The sequence below is a fragment of the Podarcis gaigeae genome (genome assembly GCF_964106915.1).
Source record: "Podarcis gaigeae genome assembly, chromosome: 3".
In the NCBI taxonomy this organism is placed as follows: Eukaryota; Metazoa; Chordata; class Lepidosauria; order Squamata; family Lacertidae; genus Podarcis; species Podarcis gaigeae.
Genome location: NC_139680.1, coordinates 5,107,594 through 5,133,267, shown reverse-complemented (window position 1 = coordinate 5,133,267; position 25,674 = coordinate 5,107,594). Strand labels below are relative to the sequence as shown.

General features: G+C 47.0%; 2 protein-coding genes across 2 annotated transcripts in view; both read left to right on the top strand.

Annotated features, from left to right (window-relative positions):
• The first annotated feature begins 563 nt into the window (after positions 1-563).
• Positions 564-5,595, top strand: LOC310842335 (uncharacterized protein). The gene is made up of 3 exons (XM_083734072.1): positions 564-769; positions 3,464-3,563; positions 5,297-5,595. Exons 2-3 carry the CDS (start codon positions 3,497-3,499, stop codon positions 5,437-5,439), a joined length of 210 nt encoding a protein of 69 aa, XP_083590198.1. The 5' UTR covers positions 564-769; positions 3,464-3,496; the 3' UTR covers positions 5,440-5,595.
• A 5,829-nt stretch (positions 5,596-11,424) lies between these two features.
• The window catches only part of TRAM2 (translocation associated membrane protein 2), a 43,060-nt gene continuing 28,810 nt past the window's right edge, over positions 11,425-25,674 (top strand). Inside the window, exon 1 of the mRNA XM_083730711.1 lies at positions 11,425-11,715. Within this exon, the coding sequence (XP_083586837.1) occupies positions 11,596-11,715 (120 nt within the window). The 5' untranslated portion in view covers positions 11,425-11,595. The remainder of the gene's footprint in view (positions 11,716-25,674) is intronic.

Genomic DNA, 25,674 nt, shown 5'->3' with positions numbered 1-25,674 from the left:
GAACTAAACTCCTGAAGGAGCAATGGGGTTGAGCCACCTGTTGTAATGTTGCTCCTTGGAAAAGGACCAAGAGGGATTGGGATCAGTCACAAACACATGAACCCAGGAAGAACCAAATAGTCCATTTATATTCAGCTTGCTTATTTCACCTTTTCCTGGTCTTTCGGCTTAGCCCCATTTCTGATCCTTAATTTCAGGTACCCTCAGCAAGAACAGTGAGATTCGGCCTGGACTAAAGAGTACCATAAGGATAACACCACTATCAATAAACCCCTGTTACTTGGAGTGACTTGGTTGACCTCAGAAGATGGGGAAGCCTGGTGGGGGGACTACTCAAATAATATCAGGGTTGATGCAGAGGGTCTTGCTAATGAGCAGAACTAAAAAGAATTTAATAGTATTAACAAAAAGCCTCATTATGGGGTCCCTGGCTTCTGATTCTGATCCTATCTACCACACACAAACTGTCTTTGAATTTAATGTATGATAAGCAAGAGAATGGTGGGAGGGGCATCAGAAATGCCTCTGCCTGAATGTCACAAATGATGATGTCACAGGGATTCTGTGGTGAAGGTTCTGTTCTGCATCCATAGGAGGCCCAGCTGAGACTGGGAGCAGAAACTGGTGGCAGCACTTGAAAGACAGGAATACTCGGATATACATACTGTCCTGCCAGCGCCACTGTCCATAGACACTCCAATTTGATGTTGGTGGGAAATAGCCTGCTATTATAGATTCTTCACACAGGCTTTAGAGGCAAGAAGGAGAGGTAAAGTTCTACGTTCCAATAGAAAAACTGCCATTGATTTAATAGGTTTGGACTATATCACTTGGAATTTTTTAGGTTTCTTTAAATTGGCCAAACATGGGAAGAGAAGGTGACCTCTGGAATTATTTTGAGATGTGAAGGTGGTTGCTTTTTAAAAAACACACACACATACCCACAAGGCCCATAGAAAACAACTACGCACTTGGGTGCAAGTGCCCATTTTGGGCAGAGGGAGTTAGTTTCACTTTCCGGTTCACGGGTGATCGAAGTCCCGGCTGGGGACGTCGGGACCAGGGGCAAGATGGCGGGGTGGGAGAAGGAATGGGAGTCCAGAAGCCAGGAGTCAGAAAGCCAAGAGTCCGAGGGTCAGAGAGCCGGGAGTCACGAAGTCAGGGGTCCGAAGATCAAGAAGCAAGGAGTCAAGGAGTCAAATGCAGCAAGGCAGGGAATGTGTTGCTGTGGCAAAGAGCTGAAGGGAAAATGCTGACCTTATATCCCTTCCCGGCTCTTGCCACCAGGTATTGTGAGTTACCAATTGGCCTCACCTATGCGGCCGCACCTTGCCTCTCCAGAACAAACTTAGGAAGGCCCCAGTCCTGCAGAGTCCTATTGGTCACAGGGCCTGGCTCCTGCATGCACACCTGACAGTTAGTTTGGTTTTCTTCTTGGAGTGGTCACTGTGTCTTGGAGTGGACACAGGCAGAAGTTCTTACTTGGAAGTAAGAAAGAGATATTTATTCAGGCAAGTATATTGGGCCTCTGTTAGAGACTTCAGAATACAGACCAGAATGGAAAAATCCAGGCAGCAATATTTTTTAAAAGAAGTTTTATTGACTTTGGTTTATTTGTCAGACAAGCAAAGCAAAGTGGGTACATTCAGCAAAAATGAGAGAATGCCCCCGAACACCAGGGGCAGACAGTTTTTATCCCCTTAGGCAAAGCAAAGTTCAGCCCCTTCACCCACCCCCCTTAAACATTCCCCTTTATGCATATTCATTGAAGCTCAACCAATTAAAGAATTGATGGTGGCCCTTCGGTTCCAAGCTGCATTATCCACTAGGTGGCACTGTAAGCTTATAATCCTCTTGACCTATTTGCAATTCCTTGTAAAACCACATTGGCCATCCGTGTTCTCACCTTATTTTTGTGGTGGGCTACATCGCTCTATTCTCGGTGTGTTTACTGGAATTGGGTCAACGACTAGAGCAGGTGTGAAGTGCTCTGACCACACTTGCTGCATTTACAAAAATGCTGTGTGCAGGCAGAGGAGAGAAATAGTTTTTAGCTTTTAGCTTGCTTCTTATAAAATGGCTTCAGTCTATAAAATGGCTCCAGCCTGGCTCTCCAAAGTGGACCCAGGTGGACCCCTGGTCCTCACTCCTTCACCTCGACGAAAGACACAAAGATGTTCCAAGAGGTTTCCCTGCACCTCCTGCCAAGCTTTTAAAGACAAGGCATGCCTTGCTCACTTGCGAGACTCTCTTGCCTTATGGGAATATTGGGGCTGCAAGCATGTTCTCCTCTGTCAAGGAGATGCCTGGTTCTAGGAAACAAGACTGCACCCTCCTGCTCAGGCTCCTGTTCAGTTGATGACCTTTCCTGGTCAGTCCCTGCCCCCTGTGGCTGATCACAGCCCTCCCCAGCCTCCATGGAAGGGAGATTCAGCATCCCTTCCCTGCTTTGAAAGCAAATGAAGTCGTAGAAAGGGGAGATCTCCTTTTCTGCAACCAAAGTTTGCCCAGTTCTGTCCCCTCCTCTTTCCTTCTCCAGCAAAGCCTGCCAACCCAAGGCTGATGCCAACTGAACTGCAGGACTCAGGCCACAATCACCCAGGCCATTAATCTGTATTGCACAGGTTTTTCAAAAAAACATGTAAAAGTATGTTTTAGAAACTGATTTAAAATGAAAAAAACACCACAATCATCCCACAATAAAATGGAATGATTCTGGAATTCCAATTCTGGCATGACCATTTTCTTCCCTGTCATGTGAATACAAAATCTACATACAGGAAAGATCTACATACTGTCATGTGAATACAAAATCTACATACAGGAAAGATATACAGAAGACTAGATTTCCATTCCGGTTCATAGTCCTTTTCTATCCATTTTTTGTGTAGTCATTATATTCTTTTGCAGATTGAAAAAAATATTAATTTGAGCACTGACTCTATATTGAGCATGAGTGCAATCCAGCCAAAGTTATGCACTTTTAAGATGCACTGGTTTCAGTAAGACCAAATATGTGCTTAGTCCAAATCGAAATCACTGGTGGGACATCAAAAACTTTAAATTGTCAGAAGCCAGAATAAAATGGATCCTTTTTTAAATAGAGTTGCATCAATCCCAGGCATGTGGTTAACTCTCTCAGTTAAATATATGCCATTTTAAAGTGCTTACCTATGAATGAATTGTTTACAGACTGCCCAAATATTTAAAAATACATTGTTTTACTGTGGCTGAGACTCTTGAGTTGCCAGCTAATGTGTTATGTTTCTCTTGTGAATACAGGAGGATAGCAAAAAAACACAAACAAAACCCCAAACTAAAACAAAAACACACCTTGCCCCCATTGCAGGAGGAATGGCCCTCATTTGGGTGGCATGAAGTGCCTGTTAATTTCATAGATTTCATAGCTATCATATATTTAAGAAGCACAGTCTCATTGTATCTGTGCTACTTTCCCTCCTAGTGCAATTTGAGTTCCACCTGTACATCAGCCAGCATGAGGATTCTTTGTTTTTTCCTGCTTATCTTTTTCCTGTTCCAACCTGCCTACCTGGACAAATCAGGTAAGTGTCAAAAGGGTGTGAACTATACACATTTTCAATTTGCTCTGGTGTTTTCCCCAAGGAAAAACTCATTTCCCTCTTCCGTATTATGTGTGTTTTCATAACCCTTCTCTTTGGGAATGGCCCGACAGTGTCATGTGGGTTATTGTCACCAAATTTATTCATAACTATTGCAGGGAGCTCACAGGTGAATAGCAGGTTCCTCCTGCTTCTCTTGGTGTGGCAAACAATATGTTTATTTATGAGGACTGCCTCCTATTCATCCCCTGCTCTTTTTAAATTATTGTTTCAAAAGGATAAACAACCACACAACTTTCCGACGACATCTGAACGCTGGAAATTGTGCCCTGGGTTGGGACCTTTTTAATGTTTGACATTTTAGAACATGAAAAGAGCTGTGCAGGATCAGACCAAAAGCCCATCTGTTCTCAAAGCTGCCAATTAGATGCCTCCATGGAAAGTTCCCAAGCAAGATATGAGCACAACACACACACACATAATTTCCAGCAACTGGTGTTCAGAGAAACACTGCCTCTGATATTGGAAGTAGTAGATAGACTAGTATTGGCCATTGATAGCCTTGCCGTCCATCTGATTTGGTGGCCATCAGTACAGCTTGTGACTCAGAAGTCCCCCTGTAGCCATTGGGACTTAATCCCAGGTAAGAGCACAAAAGACCGCAGGACTGTAAACCATATTACATAATGCAGAGCACCTAGACTATTGTTAGTTATCTGAAGGTGAAGAAGCAAGAGCAATGTGTCAGAAGTTAATTACAATGAGGGCTTAGCATTGCAGATGGGACATTCAGTTATTATAAGCAGGGAACTGGCAACGGGTATTTTTTTAAACTGATGGAGGGGCAGGAGTAGAGTGGGGGAACTTTGGTTTTGTTGGAACTACAACTCTCACTATCCCTAGCCATTGGCCCTGCTGGAACTGAAAGGACCCACAACATCTGAAGGGCCACATGTTCCCAGTCCCTGCAATAATCAGCAACATTTGAATGGGTATGTTGAATGAGCCACCTCCAAGAGAAAGTGTTGCGCGACAGCTGACAGCAAGCCTCTGCCTGTGGTGATTTATTGGCGAGGGTTTAGCCACACACACAGGGGTGCCAACTTGAATAAAACATGGGGGGTGAGGTAAGCCCTGACTCGCATATTCAATCACATGGCGCGGTGCGCACACATCATTTGAATGGCAATGCCAATCAGCTTTGAGGGGCCCAACCCCCTCTAATATTTTATGGGGTGCGAAGTCCCCTCAGCCTCTGGGTGTTGGCTCCTATGCACACATGAATGTCATTGTGTGATGCTGGAGACAAGAAGAGGTGAATATTCCTCTGTACACCAATTCTTTGTCCATATGCAACATCATGTGATGGTCCCTCATGAAGTACTCCTGAGTTCCAGGATATACACAGCGTTGTTGTGCACCTAAACAGCAGAGGAAAATCAGAATTTAGAGTCCTGTGCAAACATTCCAAAAGAGCCTTCTTACAGATGTCCCCAGTATTGCTGACAGGGCATGTAGGTAGGGAGAATTGAGTGGCATGGATATTGAGCTGCTGGTGCTTCCCCTAACATCTCAATCTCTTGTATTGGAAGATTTATGGCAGTCCAGTCTGTGCATGTGTTGTCTTGGTCTTCTCCAGCTTCGTATAATGTCTTCTGCACAGGAGTCCAGAGCAGCTCTGATAAGACTCACAAAGTCTCATTTTCTCTATGAAGGCACAGGGCGATGTAGGAGACTAAAGGGAGTTTGCCGGCATACTCTCTGCCATCCTGTGGAAGTCTATGTTGGCCGATGCAACAACGGAATGGGAAATTGCTGTGTTGACGATGCTGAAGATATTCGGAGACACAGACAGTAGGAGGCCTGCTGGAAACGGCAGCAAAGAAAGGGAGATATGCAGCCGCAAACAAGGCTTGTGGTTCTGGGGGAAATGCTTCAGTTGTCAGGGGAGAAAGTCTAATGGTTTACATGGTCATAAATAAATGCTGTTCATTATTGTGAACATATATCAATACGTATTTGTGCAGTGGTTATTTTTCTCTTGATGAGTTCTCCAAAATTGCCAAAAGCGGTCTTTCAAAACTCTGAAGTCTTATACAAGTCTGCTATGGTAGACCATTGCATATGGAGATTGATATTACAGAACTGAAATTTGCATTGCTGACTGCTCCTATTTATTATACACTACTTTTATTGTAGAAAAGCTAGAATTATGGGGCCGAAACCCACTGAGCTTCAACAACCACTGCTTTAGGTGCTCCCAAAACATTTGCTGCTGACAACTGTGGGTTGCACGTTTGTATTCAGAATATGCTGGTTGAGATGCTATAGAATATGATGCATTGTCATTGCAACAGTGTAAGTAACGCTGCACCACCGCACACTTAAACTGAGTGCACAGCGTCAGTGGCGTAGCGTGGGTTGTCAGCACCCGGGGCAAGGCAAGTAATTTACGCCCCCTAACCCATGGATTTGCGCCCCCTAACCCTAACCCCCATATGTTGCACGCGGTGCGGCCGGCCCCCCCTGCACCCCCCACGCTCCGCCACTGCACAGCGTTGTTCTGCTGTACGCTGCAATAAACCTGGTTGGCTTACCTTTCAGGAAGCATTTTTAGCATCATGATGCACTGCAAACTGTTTTGTTTTACTGCCTCTTTCTTCAGTAGTTGGGAATTGGCTTTATAGGTTAAATTTAGGATCCTGGAAATGGTGTTTGAAATTTACTCCTTTGAAACATAGCTGTCAACATTTCCCTTTTCTTGCGAGGAATCCTATTCAGAATAAGGGAATTTCCTTTTTAAAACCAGTATGGCCAGTATGCACCAATAAAAAATTGAGGCATGCTACCGAAAAAGCTTACACAAAATCTTTTTTTTAAAAAAAAATATTATTAATTTTATTGATTACAAAATCTTAATGTCCTGAGACTCAGCTTCATTAGCAAAAAAGAAAAGAAAAAAAGAGCATTTTATATGCATTATAACACTGTGACACCAGATGGCGCTGTAGAGTTCCATCTTTCACCAGTGTGATTTTCCACTACAGTGGTACCTCGGGTTAAGTACTTAATTCGTTCTGGAGGTCTGTTCTTAACCTGTAACTGTTCGTAACCTGAAGCACCACTTTAGCTAATGGGGCCTCCTGCTGCCGCTGTGCTGCCGCTGCATGATTTCTGTTCTCATCCTGAAGCAAAGTTCTTAACCCGAGGTAATATTTCTGGGTTAGCGGAGTCTGTGACCTGAAGCATCTGTAACCTGAAGCATCTGTAACCCGAGGTACCACTGTATGAGGTTTACGTGTTCTTCTGAAACGCTTTTTTTATGTGTCCAGATCCAGCCCTGGTTGATTAATGAGTTGGAATGGTTAAGATCCCAGCATATTCTGGTCTTTACCTGGCTTCACTTCTATAAAAAGCCTGGTTTCTTTTCAGGACCGAGATATAGTCCTACCATTGCGTGTATTATTACATAATATGTTGGTCTAGGATTTAAAACAATATTGGAGTCAAAACCCATCAAGGCCTGTGACTTTCCCCCTTCTCAGCTTTTTGATGACATCACAGATCTCCTGTTCTGAGATGGGTTCTTCCACAAAGTCTCAGTGCTGTTGACTCAAGGGCTTAAGTTTTACTCTGTTTAACCAGGGCTGGATCTAGACACATCGAAAAAGTGTTTCAGGAAAATGCGTTGTAAACTGCATAGTGAAAAATCACGTTGGTGAAAGACGGGACTCCACCGCGCCATCTGGTGTCACGGTGCTATAAAACACTTTTTCTTTACTAATGTAGCTGAGTCTCATGTCCGGATATTCGCAGTTGAAGGGTATTATAGAAGTCACTATCAAAGCATGTAAATATTTTGTTTGTAGAAGCTGAGTTATAATAGGGCATGCCCTCCGAAGTTAGAACTCTACATAAGTGGTTGTGTTCTTTCCCTTTATGTGTAGCACTCACATCAAGAATCTAGAACTCTTATTACCAAATTTGCAATACATACTGTACGTTTTGGCCATGGCAACAGAGATGTGTTCAGTGTCCAAAGCTTGTAATTCACAATGTGCTTGCTCTCCATGAGTTTGTGCTGTCTTTCCAGGGAAATAGTTTATTTCAACAAAGCTAACTTGCATGAATTTTCTCTCTCTTTAGATATAATGCCTCTTTAATATTATGTCCTCCAAGGGCTGCTTTGAAAGAATCCCAAATCATCACTTGGCTAAGCTCCTGGTTGTCATTGGTCAGAAAGTAGCTATTAATTTCCTGTAGACGTCTGACATTAATTCTCCTTTTGTAAAATTAAACCCAACACCAAGTAGTGAGTTGTAATGGTGCCCATGTTTCCTCAGACGCTGTATAATAAAGATGCCATGCACACCTCTGTGGGGAGTGCCTGCCCCAGAAAATGCCCTCTCCTGGGCCACCACCCACCCCAAGCCTCTGAGGGTGGAGGAACCACCAAGAGGGGCCCTCTGCCAATCTTGGCACCCAAGAGGGTATGAAGGGAAGGAGGCAGCCTCTCAAAGACCAGGGGCCTGAGTCATTTAGGGTTTTAAACACGAATGTGAGCACCTTGAATTGGGCGCCTCTCTCCTGATGTCACCAACAAGGGTGACAAGTGCCGTGACTGGTTTCAGTGCCGTGACTGGGCCTGAAGCCAGACTAGAATGGATCCAGATAAACTTACTTCAATACTGGGTTAAGATGTTATGTACTGAATTGAATAGGATCCAAATTGCAGCAGCCTGATTGGTCCTAGAACAATAGGGTTCAAAATGCAGTAGTCTGATTGGTCCACAGGAGCCACCCAATCCAACTCCAGGTGGAAGTGAAGCTGCAACCTGTTTGGCCTACAGGAGAATCCCGCAATTAGCCAATCACATGGCGCCCATTGTGTAAATAATGTATATAAAGCAGACATTTCGGGAGAACCGGCATTCCTCACTACTATGAGCTGAATAAAGAGCATGAAATCCACACTTGACTCCGAGTATATTTCAGATAACAAAAACTGGATTAGAGGAGATCAAGCCTTCTCATTGGTGATCACAAGACTGCTTAGAGATGCTTAAAGTACTAAGCGGTTTATAAATGCTTAAAAATGAATAAAAGAAATAGTTTCTTCTGTCTCCTCTTTCGGAATGTGCTTTTCCTGCACTTGGATGATAAGTGAGGCAGAAGGTCAGGCTTTAAAAATCCCACTGTCTGGCTGGGTTGTGTTCCATTTCATTCACTCAGTTTGTCTGGTGGCCACTGGAGGGACCAGCGATACAAAGGCTGGCGCAGTCATCACCAACCAGTCTTTTCCATATGAAAGAAGCAGCAAAGGGCAAGTTTCCAGAATTTGCTTAAACAGTTGCTAGCACAGTATATGAAATAAAGGTGGAGGGGGGGAGGTCAAGATGCATTATTCGATTCTGGGGATTTCCCCGCCATTTCACACTTTCTGCCATTTCACACTTTCCTTGCACTTTCTGGAAACAACTGGAGACACTCTTGTTCCGGCAGGCTTTCTCAGCAGGATAACTGGGTGGGTGTTCACCATGAGGGTCTATTTTGTATAGTTTTAGTTTTAAGTGTAACAACTGGTTTTGAGTGTAGGTGTTTAAAACCCATTTCTTCCTGTTTCTATGGTACACTGCCTTGCTATGACTGCACAGAAGGGGATTTGTGGGTTTCACAAGTATGATAATTGTTGGGCTTCAAGGGAATAGCTACCAGTATGTGATATATCATATCCCAGTGTTTATTATGGATTTATTTTATTTTAAGGTGTTTCAAACTTTAGAGCAAATACAGTGGAACCTCGGGTTACAGATGCTTCAGGTTACAGACGCTTCAGGTTACAGACTCTGCTAAACCAGAAATAGTACCTCGGGTTAAGAACTTTGCTTCAGGATGAGAACAGAAATCATGCGGCGGCAGCAGGAGGCCCCATTAGCTAAAGTGGTGGGTGCTTCAGTACCAACTTCAGTACCATGTACACAGGGCTGCCAACATGAATAAAATAGTGGGGTGCAGGTAAGTCCCCCCCTCGTAACCGAATAAAAGACATGGCGCATGCAAACCATTGGAAAGACAATGCCCATCAATTTTGGGAGGGGGTAGCCCCCTCAAACATTTTATTGAGGGCAGGCAAAGGGACCTCAGGCCCTAGGAGTTGGATCTTATGCATGCATATAAGCATGTTTTATAAGATACACTCCCGCAGTTCCAGGCAGGGCTAGGCTGATACGTAATAGCTCAGGAATCCTGACTGTAACTCAGCCCAGATGACTACTCCACATAAATTCATCTTCACTGAATTTCTTAGCCTGCAGAGACTTCAAACACTCATGCACTTTCCCAAGGGGGAGAGTTTTTCTTTTTTAAAGGAACTGACAGAACATCAGCCCTTTGCTGAATTGTAAAATCATCTTTGTTGAAAGCAAAACGTATCTTAGTAGATTAGTTGCATGATACAGAAAGGTGGCCCAGAATTCATTTGCAGAAATCTGGCAGCTATTCCAGGTTCAGGGCAGGAGACTGTAGGAGCTGGGATGGGTGCACTGTTTGTTTTGATGCTTTCCCTTGGCCTGTACAATCACTAAACTTGCTGGGCTTCACCATATACAGAGCCGGTCCACCCATGAGGCAAGGGAAGACAAATGCCTCAGGTGGCAGGATCCACAGGGGCAGCATATCCCACCTCCAAGTACTGCATCGCCTGCAGCCACCATCATGGTGGCAGCAACAGTTGTGGTACACAATGGGAGGCATTGCTGCTCTTCCTCTTCTCTTCTCCCGGGAAATGGCAAGGGCTGCCCTCCAGAATCTCCTGGGCTCTGCACTCCCCCAGCGTGATTCAGTGGGCCTCTTCCCCCGCCCCAACAGCCTTTGATTCTCACTTCAATGGTGGACTAAGGTTAATTTGATTCACCCGCTTGTTCCCAATGTAGATCTTCACTCCCTCCCCCTACCGTTCCCTGGCTTTTTTGGGGGGTGCACCATTTTGTGGTTTCCCTCAGGTGCCAAAATGGCTTGGGTCAGCCCTGGCCACGTGTGTGTGTGTGTGTGTGTGTGTGTGGTGCCACAAGTGAAGAACAGGCACATTGGGAAGCCTACCTATGGAATGGCTTTAGCACCAAGTTTGCAATATTGCATGTAAACTCCACAGCCCTCCTATGGTGCAGAAGGTTTAAGTGTGTAAACAAAAAACAACAACTGGTGACAGGCTACACATTTTTTAACGCAAGCCACAAGCAGCTAGTTAAGTTTCTAAAAGACAAGACACTACTGTCTGTGTACCTATACGCATCACAGACTGCCACAGCCAATTGTGCTGGAATTTTACATTTCTTAAACGTATCTCGACACGCGTTATGTATAAAGCAATGCCCACCCATTAGGTATGTGCAATCCTGTGCACCTTGTACAGAGCAAAGTGTGTGTGTGTGTGCACCACACAAACGCAAAAACACACACACCATTGAGAGCAGACAAGACAAAGGCCAGCTCAGTCCAGGAGCTTCTCTCTCTCTCTCTCTCTCTCTCTCTCTCTTTCTCTCTCTCTCTCTCTCCTGCAGAAAGGACTCAAAAAGTAAAAAAGCCCGAAGGCGCCTGGGCGCAAAGTCCGCGGGTGTCTCGCGCGCGCGCGCGCTCCGAAGCCAACGTGGCCGGAATTGGGCCGCTGGGTCCCGTCCAGCTCCGCGGGATGCCACGACGCCAGGCCGCCGGGCGAAGGCAGAGCGCGCTCCGGGACGCGGCGGGGTCGGCGCGGAGCAGCAGCAGCAGCAGCAGCACTCGGGCCGCCCCCCGGCCCGCCCCCGGCGGACGCCCGTCCAGGCAGAGGCCGGGCTAAGGCGGGCGGGGCGGAGGAGCCCGGCAGGCCGGCAGCAGCGAGAGGCGCGCCTGCGCTGGGGGGCCGGGCTGCGCCTCGCCCGCCCGCCCGCCCGCCCGCCAAGTTGTCCGAGGGGCCGCGGAAGAAGCAGGCGAAGTTGGCGTCGGGGGGGCCGCGCTGCTGGCGGGTTCGGCGCCGGCCATGGCGTTCCGCAGGCGGGCCAAAAGCCACCCGCTCTTCAGCCAGGAGTTCCTCATCCACAACCACGCCGACGTGGGCTTCTGCCTGGTGCTCTGCGTCCTCGTCGCGCTCATGTTCGAGGTGAGCCTCCGGCCGCGGGACCCCGCGTCCTCCGGGCTCCCCGGCAGGGAGCTGCTGCTGCTGCCGGCGGAGGAGGAGGAGGAGCCCCTTCCGAGGTGAAAGCCACTCCTCGCGCTGCCCCGGCCCTTTGGGACACATCCCGCCCCCGCAACCCCCAACTTTTCCTTAAGCACTCCGATTCACGGGTGTCCCAAACGGGCGCCTGTCCCCGTCCGCTTCCGACGGCGCTCCCTCTCTCCCCCCCCCCCCCGGGAGCCCTCGAGCTCCCTTCCTGCTCTTGCATCCCCGCCGTCCAGGGGTCAGCTGTGCCGGGCAGCTGCCCCTCAGGCCCCCCGGCGCTGGCTCTTGGCGAGCTGCCGCGCAGGAGACCCGTCGGGGGCGCCGCCTCTCTCGCCCGCGGCAGGAAACGCGGCCTCCTCCTTCTCCCACCCGAGGCAGGCGAGCGGCTGGCAGCTCCGAGGAGCAGCGGAGGAGGAGGCTGCTTCCCAGACGGCTTGGAGGATATGGGCCTCGGTGGGGCTGGGCACCTGGAACAGAGGAAGCTGCCCGTACCGAGTCGGACCCTTTGGAGCGCCTGGCTCAGCAGGGTCCACACTCACTGGTAGAGGCATAGCTCGGCTCCCTCTGGCCATTGGCAAGGAATCATGGAATGGTAGAGTTGGAAGGGACCCGAGGGTCATCTAGTCCAACCCCCCTGCAATTCAGGAATATCAGCTGAAGCATATATGGCAGATGTGGAGAGGTGCAGTTACCACGCCCCTTGGGCCTGCACCCTGGCGGGGGTCAGTCTGGCCAACCCCATAAGTAGACATCTTTCAGCCACTGCCTGCTTCTTTCCTCTGCAAGCAAACCGGCGGCAGCAGTGAGGAGGAGGAGGAAGAGGAGTCTCTGGTGACCCGTCTTGGCGAGACGACTAAATTCATTGTGCCTGTTGCTCCTTGCCGTTTCCTGCAGCAAGCCACTGCCCCTGTTTCCTTGTCCTCCACCTCTGGGCAATAGGGCCCAATCCAGCAGCACTTGCAGCTCCCAGAGAGCGTGCAGAGGCAGTTTGGGCTGCTGCTCCCTTTATAAAGTAAAGGTAAAGGGACCCCTGACCATTAGGTCCAGTCGTGACCGACTCTGGGATTGCGGCACTCATCTCGCTTTATTGGCTGAGGGAGCCGGTGTACAGCTTCCGGGTCATGTGGCCAGCATGACTAAGCCACTTCTGGCAAACCAGAGCAGCGTATGGAAACATCGTTTACCTTCCCACCGGAGCGGTACCTATTTATCTACCTGCACTTTGACGTGCTTTCGAACTGCTAGGTTGGCAGGACCGAGCAACGGGAGCTCACCCCGTCACGGGGATTCGAACCGCCAACCTTCTGATCGGCAAGTCCTGGGCTCTGTGGTTTAACCCACAGCGCCACCCGCATCCCTTGCTCCCTTTATACCTGCCTGCATTTTTCAAGTCAAGGCAAGGGAGCAGCAAGGAAGAGGAGCAGAGTCTGCTTTTACTCAGAGCAGTTGGTTGCCTTTGGTTGGCAGGTTGAGAAAGACAGGGCTCTCTGTGCCCCCCCTAACGACTCATTGAGAAAGAGAGCACAGAGGATGAGTGAGGAGGAAGGTACCTGGGGTCTGGCGCTATCCTCCTGCTGTGCTGCCAGGAGGTGGAGGGAGCCCTGGCTGCTGCTTGGGTCCTGTTTTCTGTCTCCCTGGGCAGTTGAGATCGGGGCACCTGGGCCAGGCCTCCCTGCCATGCTGCCCAGTGGAGAAGGGCAAGAGAGTGAAGGAAACAGAAGTCTTCCTGGCATAGAACAGCAGGCACAATCATCACATCAACCTCACATCTCCCCCAGCATCCTGGACCCTGTGCTGTTCCGGAGACACACTTTGCTCATCCTTGTATAACTTCAATTCCCTTTTGCTAATTGGCGGCTGCTTAAGGCATCCCTTTTAATACCAAAGTGTTTGCCTACTCTGCAGATAATTCTTCTCCTCTTAGCCTCTTCTTACCTGTGGGCATCTTGTTCCTTTTAGTTTTCCTCTGAAATCTCTCATCGGTGTCCAGAAGCAGACAGAGAGCATTGCTATGCTGGAGCCGTAGGATTTATGCCACACTATCACTGTAACGGGATGCGGGTGGCACTGTGGGTTAAACTACAGAGCCTAGGACTTGCCGATCAGAAGGTCGGCGGTTTGAATCCCTGCGACGGGGTGAGCTCCCGTTGCTCGGTCCCTGCTCCTGCCAACCTAGCAGGTCGAAAGCACACCAAAAAGTGCAAGTCGATAAATAGGTACCGCTCAGTGTTTCCGTGTGCTGCTCTGGTTCACCAGAAGCGGCTTAGTCATGCTGGCCACATGATCCGGAAAAACTGTCTGCAGACAAACAAGGCCAGTAAAGCGAGATGAGCGCCGCAACCCCAGAGTCGGTCACGACTGGGCCTAATGGTCAGGGGTCCCTTTACCTTTATCACTGTAACATGGAAGAGCCCTATCAAACTCCCACCACTCCAGTCCCTAGGCCTGTCGTTTTGTCACTGTCTGGTGGCATGATCTGTGCACTTTCGAACACGGTTCCAGGGAAATCTTTGCATCCTCGGAGGTTGTTTAGCGGTTTCTCAGTGAGAGTATTGATCATGAAACCCCTCGTACCCTGGAACTCTGATTGCTCCCTACAGCCGTTGGGGGTGCATTCTGCAGTGAGCTCTTGTAGCATCCTTTGTGAACTCTGTGTCTTAGGACATTCCCAGATTCCTGAGCAGATAAATGAACATGAAAGAGATTCCTTGAGGCTAAAAAGTTTCTGAACTGCAGGGCTCTCTCTGCACCCCTTTACAATGGGGGAGCAACTGTTTGGATAGCCCTCTTAGAGGTGTGTGTGTGTGTGTGTGAAGTGAGAAATGTGGAAAATATCTGCGAATGTATGGTGCTATCCAAGAGAGCCTTGGGTGGTTCACCTCATGAGGACACTTAACAGCTTTCTTTTTCTTCTTGGGCTAATGCGGAGTAATCTGATGCTCCCTTCTTCTGTGACTCATGAATTACTGACATGGATTACAATATTAGCATCACAGACAAATATGCACTGAAAAAAATGGGGCAAAGTCATTATTTCACTCCGTAATCCATAGCCAACCTTCATTCACTATGCAGTCAAAAAGGATGTTCAAAGCATTTAAAAAATAAACGGTTTTCGTCAAGCGATGGTGAGAGAGGGTCCTCAGAGAATGCAAGACTGCATTAGGAAGCAGGTCTTTTTATTGGTATCCTACTTTATGGTATTGGTATCCAGGGACAAGGGTGGTGCTGTGGGTTAAACTACACAGCCTAGGACTTGCCGATCAGAAGGTCGGCGGTTCGAATCCCTGCGACGGGGTGAACTCCCGTTGCTCGGTCCCTGCTCCTGCCAACCTAGCAGTTCGAAAGCATGTCAAAGTGCAAATAGATAAATAGGTATCGCTCCAGCGGGAAGGTAAACGGCATTTCCGTGCGCTGCTCTGGTTCACCAGAAGCGGCTTAGTCATGCTGGCCACATGACCCGGAAAAACTGTCTGTGAACAAACGCCGGCTCCCTCAGCCAATAAAGTGAGATGAGCGCCACAACCCCAGAGTTGGTCACGACTGGACCTAATGGTCAGGGGTCCCTTTACCTTTACCTTGCTTTGGGAGGGTTTCTGGGCTACTTCATCTCTATGTTATTGCTCACTATGTCTGCAGCCAGTCAACCCACCTGCCCTCTGCACAAGCAGGGACAAACCAGGTTGATTCTTGCTGGTGGGTTGTCTCCTGTATGTTTGCATATTGCAGGAGCCAGTAGTGGCTGCTTTGTAATTTGGTGACATGTTGTCTCCACCTATAGAGCTTTATCTCTCTACTGAGGTGTTACTGTTGTGTAGGTTGTTTTCCTTGGGGAGTGTTGTGGATGGTCATGGTTGCTGTGGCCGGTCCAGCCATGGTGCATTCCTATGCTTGTTTGATGTCCCAGACATTTACATGTTCAACTCGTGGGATCATGTAATCGGGACAATGGCTTTCTGTGAGCTTGAATCGCTGCTGCAGCACACAATCAGAGCATGTGGAAGTTATGGCAGGAAATACTCAAGCACTTTGTTCTTTTTTCATAGAACCATACAACAGTAGAGTTGGAAGGGACCCTGAGGGTCATCTAGTCGAAGCCCCTACAATGCAGAAATCTGAACTAAAGCATCCATGACAGGTGGCCATCCAGCCTCTGCTTAAAAACCTCCAGGGAATGAGAGTCCACCACCTCTCGGGGGAGACAGTTCCACTTGCTGAACTGCTCTTACTGTATTACTGCCAGAAAGGTCTTCCTGATGTTGAATCGGAATCTCATTTCATGTAATTTTAATACATTGGTCTGAGTCCTACCCTCTGGGCTCATCACACTGTTGACTCATGTTCTTCAGCTTGTGGTCCACCAAGACCCCTAGATCCTTTTCACATGTCCTGCTAGTAAGTCAGGTGTCCCTCATCTTATACTTGCCTCTGGATCTTCCTGCCTAAGTGTAGAACCTTACATTTGTCGCTGTTGAAATTCATTTTGTTAGTTTGGGTCCAGTTCTCCCATCTGTTAAGGTCATCGTGAATCTGGATTCTGTCTTCAGTGGCATTAGCTATCCCTTCCCGTTTGGTGCCACCTGTAAATTTGATGACCATCCCCTCAATTCCTTCATCTGTAGGGCACTTGTATGGTGAGCACATCAAACTCATGATGTGGACTGTATTATGCTGATATCACCCACTCATGTTGTACTGATAGAACTCCTTTAAAAATAAAAAAGCCTGACTCCACAATAAAAAGGTAAAGGGACCACTGACCATTAGGTCCATTCGCAAACGACTCTGCAGCACTCATCTTGCTTTACTGGCCGAGGGAGCCGGCATTTGTCCACAGACACGGAAACACCGTTTACCTTCCCACCGCAGTGGTACCTATTTATCTACTTGCACTTGACATGCTTTCGAACTGCTAGGTGGGCAGGAGCTGGGACTGAACAATGGGAGCTCATCCCTCGCAGCAAGCCCAAGGCTCTGTGATTTAGACCATAGCGCCACCCATGTTCAGACCCCACAATATACCTTCCCTATTTGCCATTCCTCTCCCTTTGGGCAGGAAAGCAATTGCAGAAAAATGGCATGGATCCCAAAAATGGAATTGTGGGGGAAAGTTCTCCAGGAGCACTGGAAGAAGAAGAAGAGTTTGGATTTGTTATCCCGCTTTATCGTTACCCCAAGGAGTTTCACAGCAGCTCACAATTTCCTTTCCCTTCCTCCCCACAACAAACGCTCTGTGAGGTGAGTGGGGCAGAGAGACTTCAGAGAAGTTTGACTGGCCCAAGGTCACCCAGCAGCTGCAGGTGGAGGAGCGGGGAATCAAACCCAGTTCACCAGATTACGAATCCACCGCTCTTAACCACTACACCACACTGGAGAGGATCCTGTGCCAGAGATCAAAATTGCACCCCATCTGTATTTGAGACGGGGGGGGGGAGGGGGAGTCAAACAAATCAACCTCACATGTTCCTTGGCCTTATTTTAACCCATTTTTTTCATTCCCAACCCTCCTCGTTCAACCTTGGCATTTCATGGCTGCTTTCCTTCTTTGGCGATGGTGTTCCTTCCCTACTGGAAATAAGTATTGGGTAGCAAAGGATCCTCCTCTCTGTGTAAGGGATGCCTAGAGCCAGCCTGACACCCCCAGCCTTTGGTTCCTCTTGCTTCCCACCTCCTGCCCAGTGGAGCCCAGGGAATGTTTTGCTGCTGCCAAGACATGAATGTGTCTGATTCCTGCGCAGGCCTGCCCTTTTGTGGTGTACAGCTGGAGGGTTTCTTTCAGAACTTCAGACTGTCCCAAATTCCATCCCTCTAACGAGATTTGGGTAGTTGTGAATGGAGGCTTTCTTTCTCCCCCCCCCCTCCCTCTCCCGCCCCAGGCTTCTCGGGGGTTCCTTCCAAGGTCTTTCTCCCTGTCGCTCCAGGCAGTTCCTCCCTCTGCAACCCTGGCACTTTGCGCAGGAATGCCAGGAATGCCAAACTCCTCCTTCGCCTTTCTGGCTTTCTCTTTCTTCCCTCCCTAGTTTGCAGGCGGCGGGGGGGGGGGGCAGATGAGGGGCACACTTGCAAAACTCTGACGTGGAGTCTGGCTGGGGTGCATGTGTGCGCGCACGTCTGTGGCTCAGTCGAGAGTGTGATTGAGAAGCTGAATTTTTGAAAAACCCAAAGCCCAACCTTGTCTCTTTGCTCCTCGGTGCCACGTTTCACTTTGTGCTAGCAAATTGGAGAAGAGAGACTTCCAGCTGCATTTTCGTTCCCATTCACTTCATTTAACAAGTAGTTTCCAGTACACAGAAACATGGGTGACTTGGTGATGGGGGGACGGTGTGTGTGTGTGTGTGTGTGTGCGCGCGCGCGCTGCTGCTGATCTAATTAGTCAGAAATCCCAGCTGGTAGGAATACAAATTCCAAAACTGCTGCTGTTGCCGGCAGGCTACAAGATTTGCAGCGGGGTTCTCACTGAAGATTCCCAGGGCCTGGTTTCCTGTGAACCAGACAGCTTGTGACTCCTGCTAGATTAGGGCTCCTCTATGTTAAAGGGGGAACATCTGAGTTCCCTTGAGAAAATTTTGCAAGGACAAAGACATGAGAAGGTAACTCCCTGTTGCCTGGAGTTGACCTTTAGTTGCTTGCCGCTAGGTGAAACCTGCCCATTTAAACTTTGAGATTCCTCTCTCTGTGCTGGCTGATAAGTCATGTGAGTTAGCTCAAGGTAAATACTTGGCCTCTTCCCGCTCCCCCCTGCTCCTGCCCCCACAAAAAACGACTAGAGGAAAACACCTCTCACAGTAGAATGATCTCAGCTGCAGAATTTTTGAGCTGGAAAACAAGAGCCAGGGTTAGATCCAAGTTCAAGATTCTGTATGTAATAGTGATCTGCCTTACAGGTCACACAAACACCAGCGGCTCACAAGACAAGAAGCAACTTTAGCTAGAGCCAATGATTTTCATAACACAGTGCATGATTTTGATGCTGCATAGAAGAAGAAAATGGTGGTGTCTCCCCCCCCCCCAAAAAAAATTATTCATTCCTATTTAATCCGGAAGAAAAACATGCTTTCTTCTCATTTGGCACCACTGCGCAACACTAAATACATTGCTTAATAACTGGTCACTTGTGGTTTTCACTGGAAGCCTTTTGTCAGCTAACCGGTTTACGTACTTTCCAGTGGATGTAATTCATCTACCCTACCTGTGTTGTTTTCATTGGACACGGTTTGCCAGCTGTGTGCTTGCAAGGTTGGTGGGCGCAGAAATGTGCTCACAAAAACTTGCATTTTTGTTGCTGCCTTAAGAAAAATTTTGTAATTCCATTTGCACAGTGTTACAGGTGGAGCTGCAAGAAGATGCACTTGCAGATGCTCTTAGTTTTTGTTAGCTGGGGAAACAGGAACAAAATACCCCAAAAACTGAAATCAGAATGCATCAGCGTAGTAAACAAAAAGGAGGAGTTCTTCCACCATTCAGAGCCTTCTACTCCTGTGGTTCTTGGGATTGAGATTCTTGCATTTGCTGAACATGTTGGATGCTAAAGGCATTGATATTCTTGACCTGTGTGGCCATCGGTTGCGGTGGGGGCTTCCCTCATTTTTTAGCTTCTCTGCTTTAAAATAAAACAAAATAAAGTGACTAGCTTTTTTATTTACAAACATACAAAAACGAAATGTGCAGTCGGTATTATACCCAATGGCTTAATACCAAGAAAAGCTGAAATACTGCATGTGTGTACCCGGGGCTAAGCTCCATTGTGTGTGACTTACTTCTGAGTAGGCATGTATAGGATTGCCCTGTAAGCCTCCTTTGGCATTCTAGCCAGTGAGTGCAAAGGCACTGGAACGCTTGTGAGAAGCAAGGCTGGGGCCGGTATATGCAATAGTAGGGGCCGGTATATGCAGTTTCTCTCCATTGCATGAAAGTGTCAATAATTGCAGTATTTCTCTGTTCAGTCTCTCCTCGCTTGCTTCTCACTTTGGTCCAACTTATTTTCCTGGCTCTCAGGGTGAGCATTGGTTTTCTTGTCCTGCAAAGTAAACTTTTGAGCATATACCATTTTGCTTTCTGGCTTAAGGGCAAACTGGTAGACCCTCAACCCATACTTTCACTTGCTTTTTACTTTTATATTTAACTTATATTTAGCAATATAAATCACTCAGGTCTTTCTCTTTACCATTTCCATTATTGTGGTAGGGGTGCAAGGAAATTGTTGCCTAAATGTCTCCTTATTTTCTGGTGATCTTCCCCTAAAATTGCATAAGACGAAGGAGGGAACAGATGGCAGGCAGTTCTTACTCATGAGAAGCTGTAGCTGCCAAATGTAGTGCGCTTTGAAGGTACAAGGAATCACTGGCAAGGAGCTGATTGCTCTACGTTTGCCTTTCCTGTTTGTGGGAAGCTTTTTAACCTACTAGTTCTCTCTCTCTTTCTCTTGCTTGCTTTCTCTCGCTTTTTTCATGCTAGGCTGTATTTGTTTTAAAGCAGAGATGACTTACCCGTGGCCTTAGGGAAGCTTTTAATGTTTAATGGATTACTGTATTTTAATACAGTATTTTGTTGGAAGCCGCCCAGAGTGGCTGGGGAAGTCCAGCCAGATGGGCGGGGTATAAATAAATTATTATTATTATTATTATTATTATTATTATTATTATTATTATTATTATTATATTACAGTGGTACCTTGGGTTAAGTACTTAATTCGTTCCGGAGGTCCGCTCTTAACCTGAAACTGTTCTTAACCTGAAGCACCACTTTAGCTGATGGGACCTCCTGCTGCTGCCATGCCACCAGAGCACGATTTCTGTTCTCATCCTGAAGCAAAGTTCTTAACCCGAGCTAATATTTCTGGGTAGGCAGAGTCTGTAACCTGAAGCGTCTGTAACCTGAAGCGTATGTAACCCAAGGTACCACTGTATTATTATTATTCCAGGTGTTGTTGAAAGCTATAGTTCCCATATGCCCCAGGAGTGATGGGAGTTGTAGTTCAGCTACAGTCGTGCTAGGTTGGCAGGAGCTAGGAGCGAGCAATAGGAGCTCACTCTGTCGTGGGGATTGTTTTGAAGAGTAATCTCTAGTTATTTCTTACCATCTACTTGATGTTTCACTAGGGGTGTAGTATTGGGGTTTTCTTGTCACCAACAGAGGACATTATCACATAAGGTGGCCTAAAAAGTATTTTTATTTGAAATAACACAAATACCATAGGATGCAGCATCTATTTCTCAGTTTCTGGTTGTCTCTGCTCCAGTTCTGAGCTACCTTAGACTTGGGTGGCAGTGGCTGTGTGATGCTGGGGCAGTTTGGACCTTCTGAACTGCACCAGGCATGTTCCTCTCACTTCATAGTCCATTGCAACCCATATTTTCATGCTGTTTTGGTCTGTTTGGACTGAAATCAGCATTTCTGCAGCTTACAGCCTCGTGCTGGAGCTTATAGAAGGCTTTCATGAGTTGAGGGTAGGCTTGGTATATCCTCTGGATGATGGAGGGCTATAGAAAGGAAATGGCTGAATCCTGATTCACAATAGCTTGTTTCCTCCCAGGAAGGCTTTTTCCTTTTTCCAGGCACTTCTGTCAGCCTCTGGAAACTCTGGTTTCTTTTAACCCTTTCATCGGCGTTTGTGTTGGCCTGAAATGATGATCTCTGCTCCGTCTTGGCCAGGGAATTTCAAAACATTTTTCAGCCTCTCTGAAGCAAAGGCATGGAACAGGGCTGGTTGATCTGCAGCCCCCCAAGGTGTTCCTGAAGTACAGCTCCCATCAGCACGATCCTGCATACTCAGAGGTCAAGGGGTTGTAGCTCAGCAATATCTGGGGGGCCAGAGGTTAAGTCACCCCTGCAGTAAAATGATGAGCCTCTCCGGACTTCAGCTTGTAAGGCAAGAATTTGGTTGATTATGGGAGAACCTAAATGCTGCTTAAGGCTCTAGCATATGAAAACTACAGCACTGTGCCAGGGGTAATTGCTCTTGCAGTGTTAGAAACTCAGATATACAGTGGTACCTCGGGTTACAGACGCTTCAGGTTAGAGACTCCGCTAACCCAGAAATAGTACCTTGGGTTAAGAACTTTACCTCAAGATGAGAACAGAAATCGCACGCTGGTGGTGTGGCGGCAGCAGGAGGCTCCATTAGGTAAAGTGGTACCTCAGGTTAAGAACAGTTTCAGGTTAAGAACGGACCTCCAGAACGAATTACGTTCTTAACCTGAGGTACCACTGTATAAGCTAATTGCCAAATGGCTCCTTCAAGCTAGGTTGCGGTCACCTCAACAGAATGTCTAGGCACCAAACCCCTCCCCACCCCCCCCAAATGAGATGATGATGATGATTTCATTTCTATACCGCTTTGTATTTTAAAGAAAAAAATCCCAAAGCAGTTGACAACACATTCAACCACCAAATATACAAGCTTTTCTGCTTACCTGCTTCAGAAACCTGGAGGCGCCAGCCAAAGGGAGATGTCCGTTTCCAGAGATCTGGCAACCAGAGATCTCCATGCGATCACAATTAGACCAGCGCGAGTCAGAAAACGCACCTGACTCCTGGGGAATTTCTAACACTGCATCCAGGTGCACACATTCCACACAGCTTATTGCAATTCCCCCAGTAACAAAACATTGCTGTTTTGAAAACTGGGTAAATGTAATAACCTGCAAAGGAGCAGGTGTGGGTAGGATTCAGAGGAAACAAAGGACGTTGTCCATCTTGCAGCTTTGGAAAGGCGCTCAATGAGGACCAGACTACAGTGGTAACTCGGGTTAAGTACTTAATTCGTTCTGGAGGTCCGTTCTTAACCTGAAACTGTTCTTAACCTGAAGCACCACTTTAGCTAATGGGGCCTCCTACTGCCGGAGCACGATTTCTGTTCTTATCCTGAAGCAAAGTTCTTAACCTGAAGCACTATTTCTGGGTTAGTGGAGTCTGTAACCTGAAGCGTATGTAACCCGAGGTACCACTGTACTGTTCTAGTACAGTGGACGCTCAGGTTGCAAATGTGATCCATGCGGGAGGCACGTTCGCAACCCATAGTGTTTGCAACCTGCAGCGACGCGTTTGCGCACATGTGGGTTGCGATTCGGCGCTTATGCGCAAAGTGCGATTTAGCACTTCTGCACATGCGGAACCGCCGAAACCTGGAAGTAACCCGTTCCGGTACTTCCGGGTTTCAGCACGTCCATAACCTGAAAAAACGCAACTTGAGGTATGACTGTACTTTTCAGTCACTAGTAGCCACAATGGCTATGTTCTGTCGCCGCTACCAAGGCAGGATGCCTCAAATACCAGTCGCTGGGAATCTCAGGTGGGCAGAATTGTGGTTGCGCTCATTTCCCACTTGCGGGTTCCCCACAGGCACCTGGGTGGCCTCTGTGAGAATGGGATCTGGAGTAGATGGGCCACTTTGGGCCGGATCCAGCAGGCTCTTTTCATGTTCTTAAGTTTTCCTTTGGAGACATGTTGGGCTGTGTGGAAGAAAAAGTTAACGTGTAATTAAAGGCAATGGGAATTTAGGTTATTAGCAGTGGTGTGAGTTTTCTGGAAAATCTCCAGTGCTTTAAAAACTGACTGGAACCTGATTTAACACATTTGCCTTACATTTAGCAAACGAAACTGAAGTATGTCATGTTCTACATGCTAAACACATACCTTGAAAGGTTTCCCAATAACCTAAAAGTATTTGAAATAATATTTAGGGTTAAAAAATGAGCAAAGCTTACTTAAATGTGGCTTGAATGTTATTTTCCAACAGAATAAAATAATTAATAGGATATTATTTTTCTTTGAATAATTGTGCACATTTTGATACGTGAGTGTGCTAAAATGAAATGTAAAGTACTTAAATGTATGCATGTTTCCTTAGGATGACCTTGAATTTTTCCCCCACAAGATATGATATCTTTTTGGAATGCTACTAATTTATTTTAGGAAAATTCATTTTTTTACTGAAATTTTCTACCAAAAATTTTCTGCCCTACATCACAGGTTGTGGGCTATTGATAAGAGTGGGGCATATTCCTTTGCCCCATTTTGAAGTATTTCACAGTTGGCTGAATGCAGCTGTGGGTCTGTTTCTCGTGTCTTATGTAGTTGGAAATGAGTATGGTTTTAATTTTGGAAGTGAAAAATTATGCATGAGCAATTTAACAGTTATGTAAGAAGAACCTGCTTTCCTAATTGCTCACTGGTAACATTCTCCACTTCTTCTTCTTTCTATTTTTATCCAGCTTAGTCTATAATTTCAAACACATTTAGTAGGAAGTAAAGTCCCAATTAATTGAAATGCATACTTGCTCAGGATCTGTGATGTGAGTGGCAGTTGCGCCTCCTTCAAGCAGGGTCCTAAAGATTCCCGTGAGAGGTTGATGGCAGTGTGTCCCCGGAAAAATCTGCAGTCATAGCAGAGCAGAGAAAGGGACCTAGAGATGGAGGATGAGGCGGCTGTTCAAAATATGGCATCTCCGCTGTTGTCTTCATAGAATCATAGAGTTGGAAGAGACCCCAAGGGCCATCGAGTCCAACCCCCTGCCAAGCAGGAAACACCATCAGAGCACTCCTGACATATGGTTGTCAAGCCTCTGCTTCAAGACCTCCAAAGAAGGAGACTCCACCACACTCCTTGGCAGCAAATTCCACTGTCGAACAGCTCTTACTGTCAGGAAGTTCTTCCTAATGTTTAGGTGGAATCTTCTTTCTTGAAGTCTGGAACCATACAGATAGCTCAGCAGAGATCACGGTGGGGTTTCCACTGGCCTCAAACTTGTGGGTGTGCCTGACTTCTTAAAGACCTCTGTCTTGAAGCAAAAGGGCCACACTTTCCAGTTGACATCCTGTAGCACAAGAGTGGGACCTCCTTGCACTCTTTCCCTACCTTGGTCTCCCTACCTTGGTTTCAGCCATAAGCAGCCTATTATTTCATTTGAAAAGGGCTGGGGAAACGGCTTCCTCTTAGAGAAGCTTGCACTTGGCTTATGGGTCTTGCTTCCAAGCAAAGTATGGGTTAATTTTGGGTTTTTTGCTCCTTCTCAAATTGGTTAAGGCTGCTGAGGAGTAGGAAAAATGAACCTTCTGCCCAAAAGCATTACAGAGATAATTCAGGGTTCTCTCTCCCTCTCCCCCCTCTCTCTCTGCGTTTGCATTTCCTTTCTGTTGAATCATTTATTTTGATCCGGTGACTAACAGCATGTGGAAACCCAACATTTCCTTACTGGTACTGTCACAAGTCATGTTCTCCCAAGTTGAGCCTATGAGCTCTGCTCAATATAGGAGCTCCTATTTCTAGAGCACGTTGAGGTCAACCCGCCCAAAAGGCCGTGTGATCTTCAAAGAGTGTCGGTAGTTCTATGTGGAGTCCAGGATAAGGACCTAGTGACCCATTCGTTGCAGGAGGCGTTGCCAGCAGCTCCCAAAGGTCCATTTTTGAACCTTCCCCAAATAGAGAACAACCATAAGACAAACAAACAAACAAACAAACAACAGAATAAAATACATTCCTGGATGGTTTTACATACAGTTACTAGGCTTATTTGGGGTATAAGGAATCAGAATTAAGGGTGAGCTAGCTATGGATTCTAATAAATATAAATTACCGGTATACACCCTCCAAGTTAATGGTATTTGTAGGTCCTCTCACATTGCAGACAGCCTGTTGTTATTCTCACAAGGAGATCTACCCTGGAGCCCTAAGGGGATGTCCTCTTTGGGCTCCAGAGAAGTTCTCCTCATGAGCTGGAGACACAGCAACATGCTCCCCATTTAGGCCCATTTCACTTATGTGCACAGGGGGATGGAATGTAACCTCCACGTAAGTGGGGAGTACTTGCTTCTACACCTATAGCATTAGAATACTAGTCCAACTCAAAAAGATCTAATGCCCTGTTTTTATGAGAAATACTTGGGAGGTGAATTGCAACT

Bases quoted from the DNA above. Each gene is read 5' to 3' on its own strand.
- LOC310842335 (XM_083734072.1), top strand. From the start codon at position 3,497: ATGAGGATTCTTTGTTTTTTCCTGCTTATCTTTTTCCTGTTCCAACCT. The intron at 3,564-5,296 runs GTAAGTGTCAAA...TTCTCTATGAAG, and splicing joins TGCCTACCTGGACAAATCAG to GCACAGGGCGATGTAGGAGA.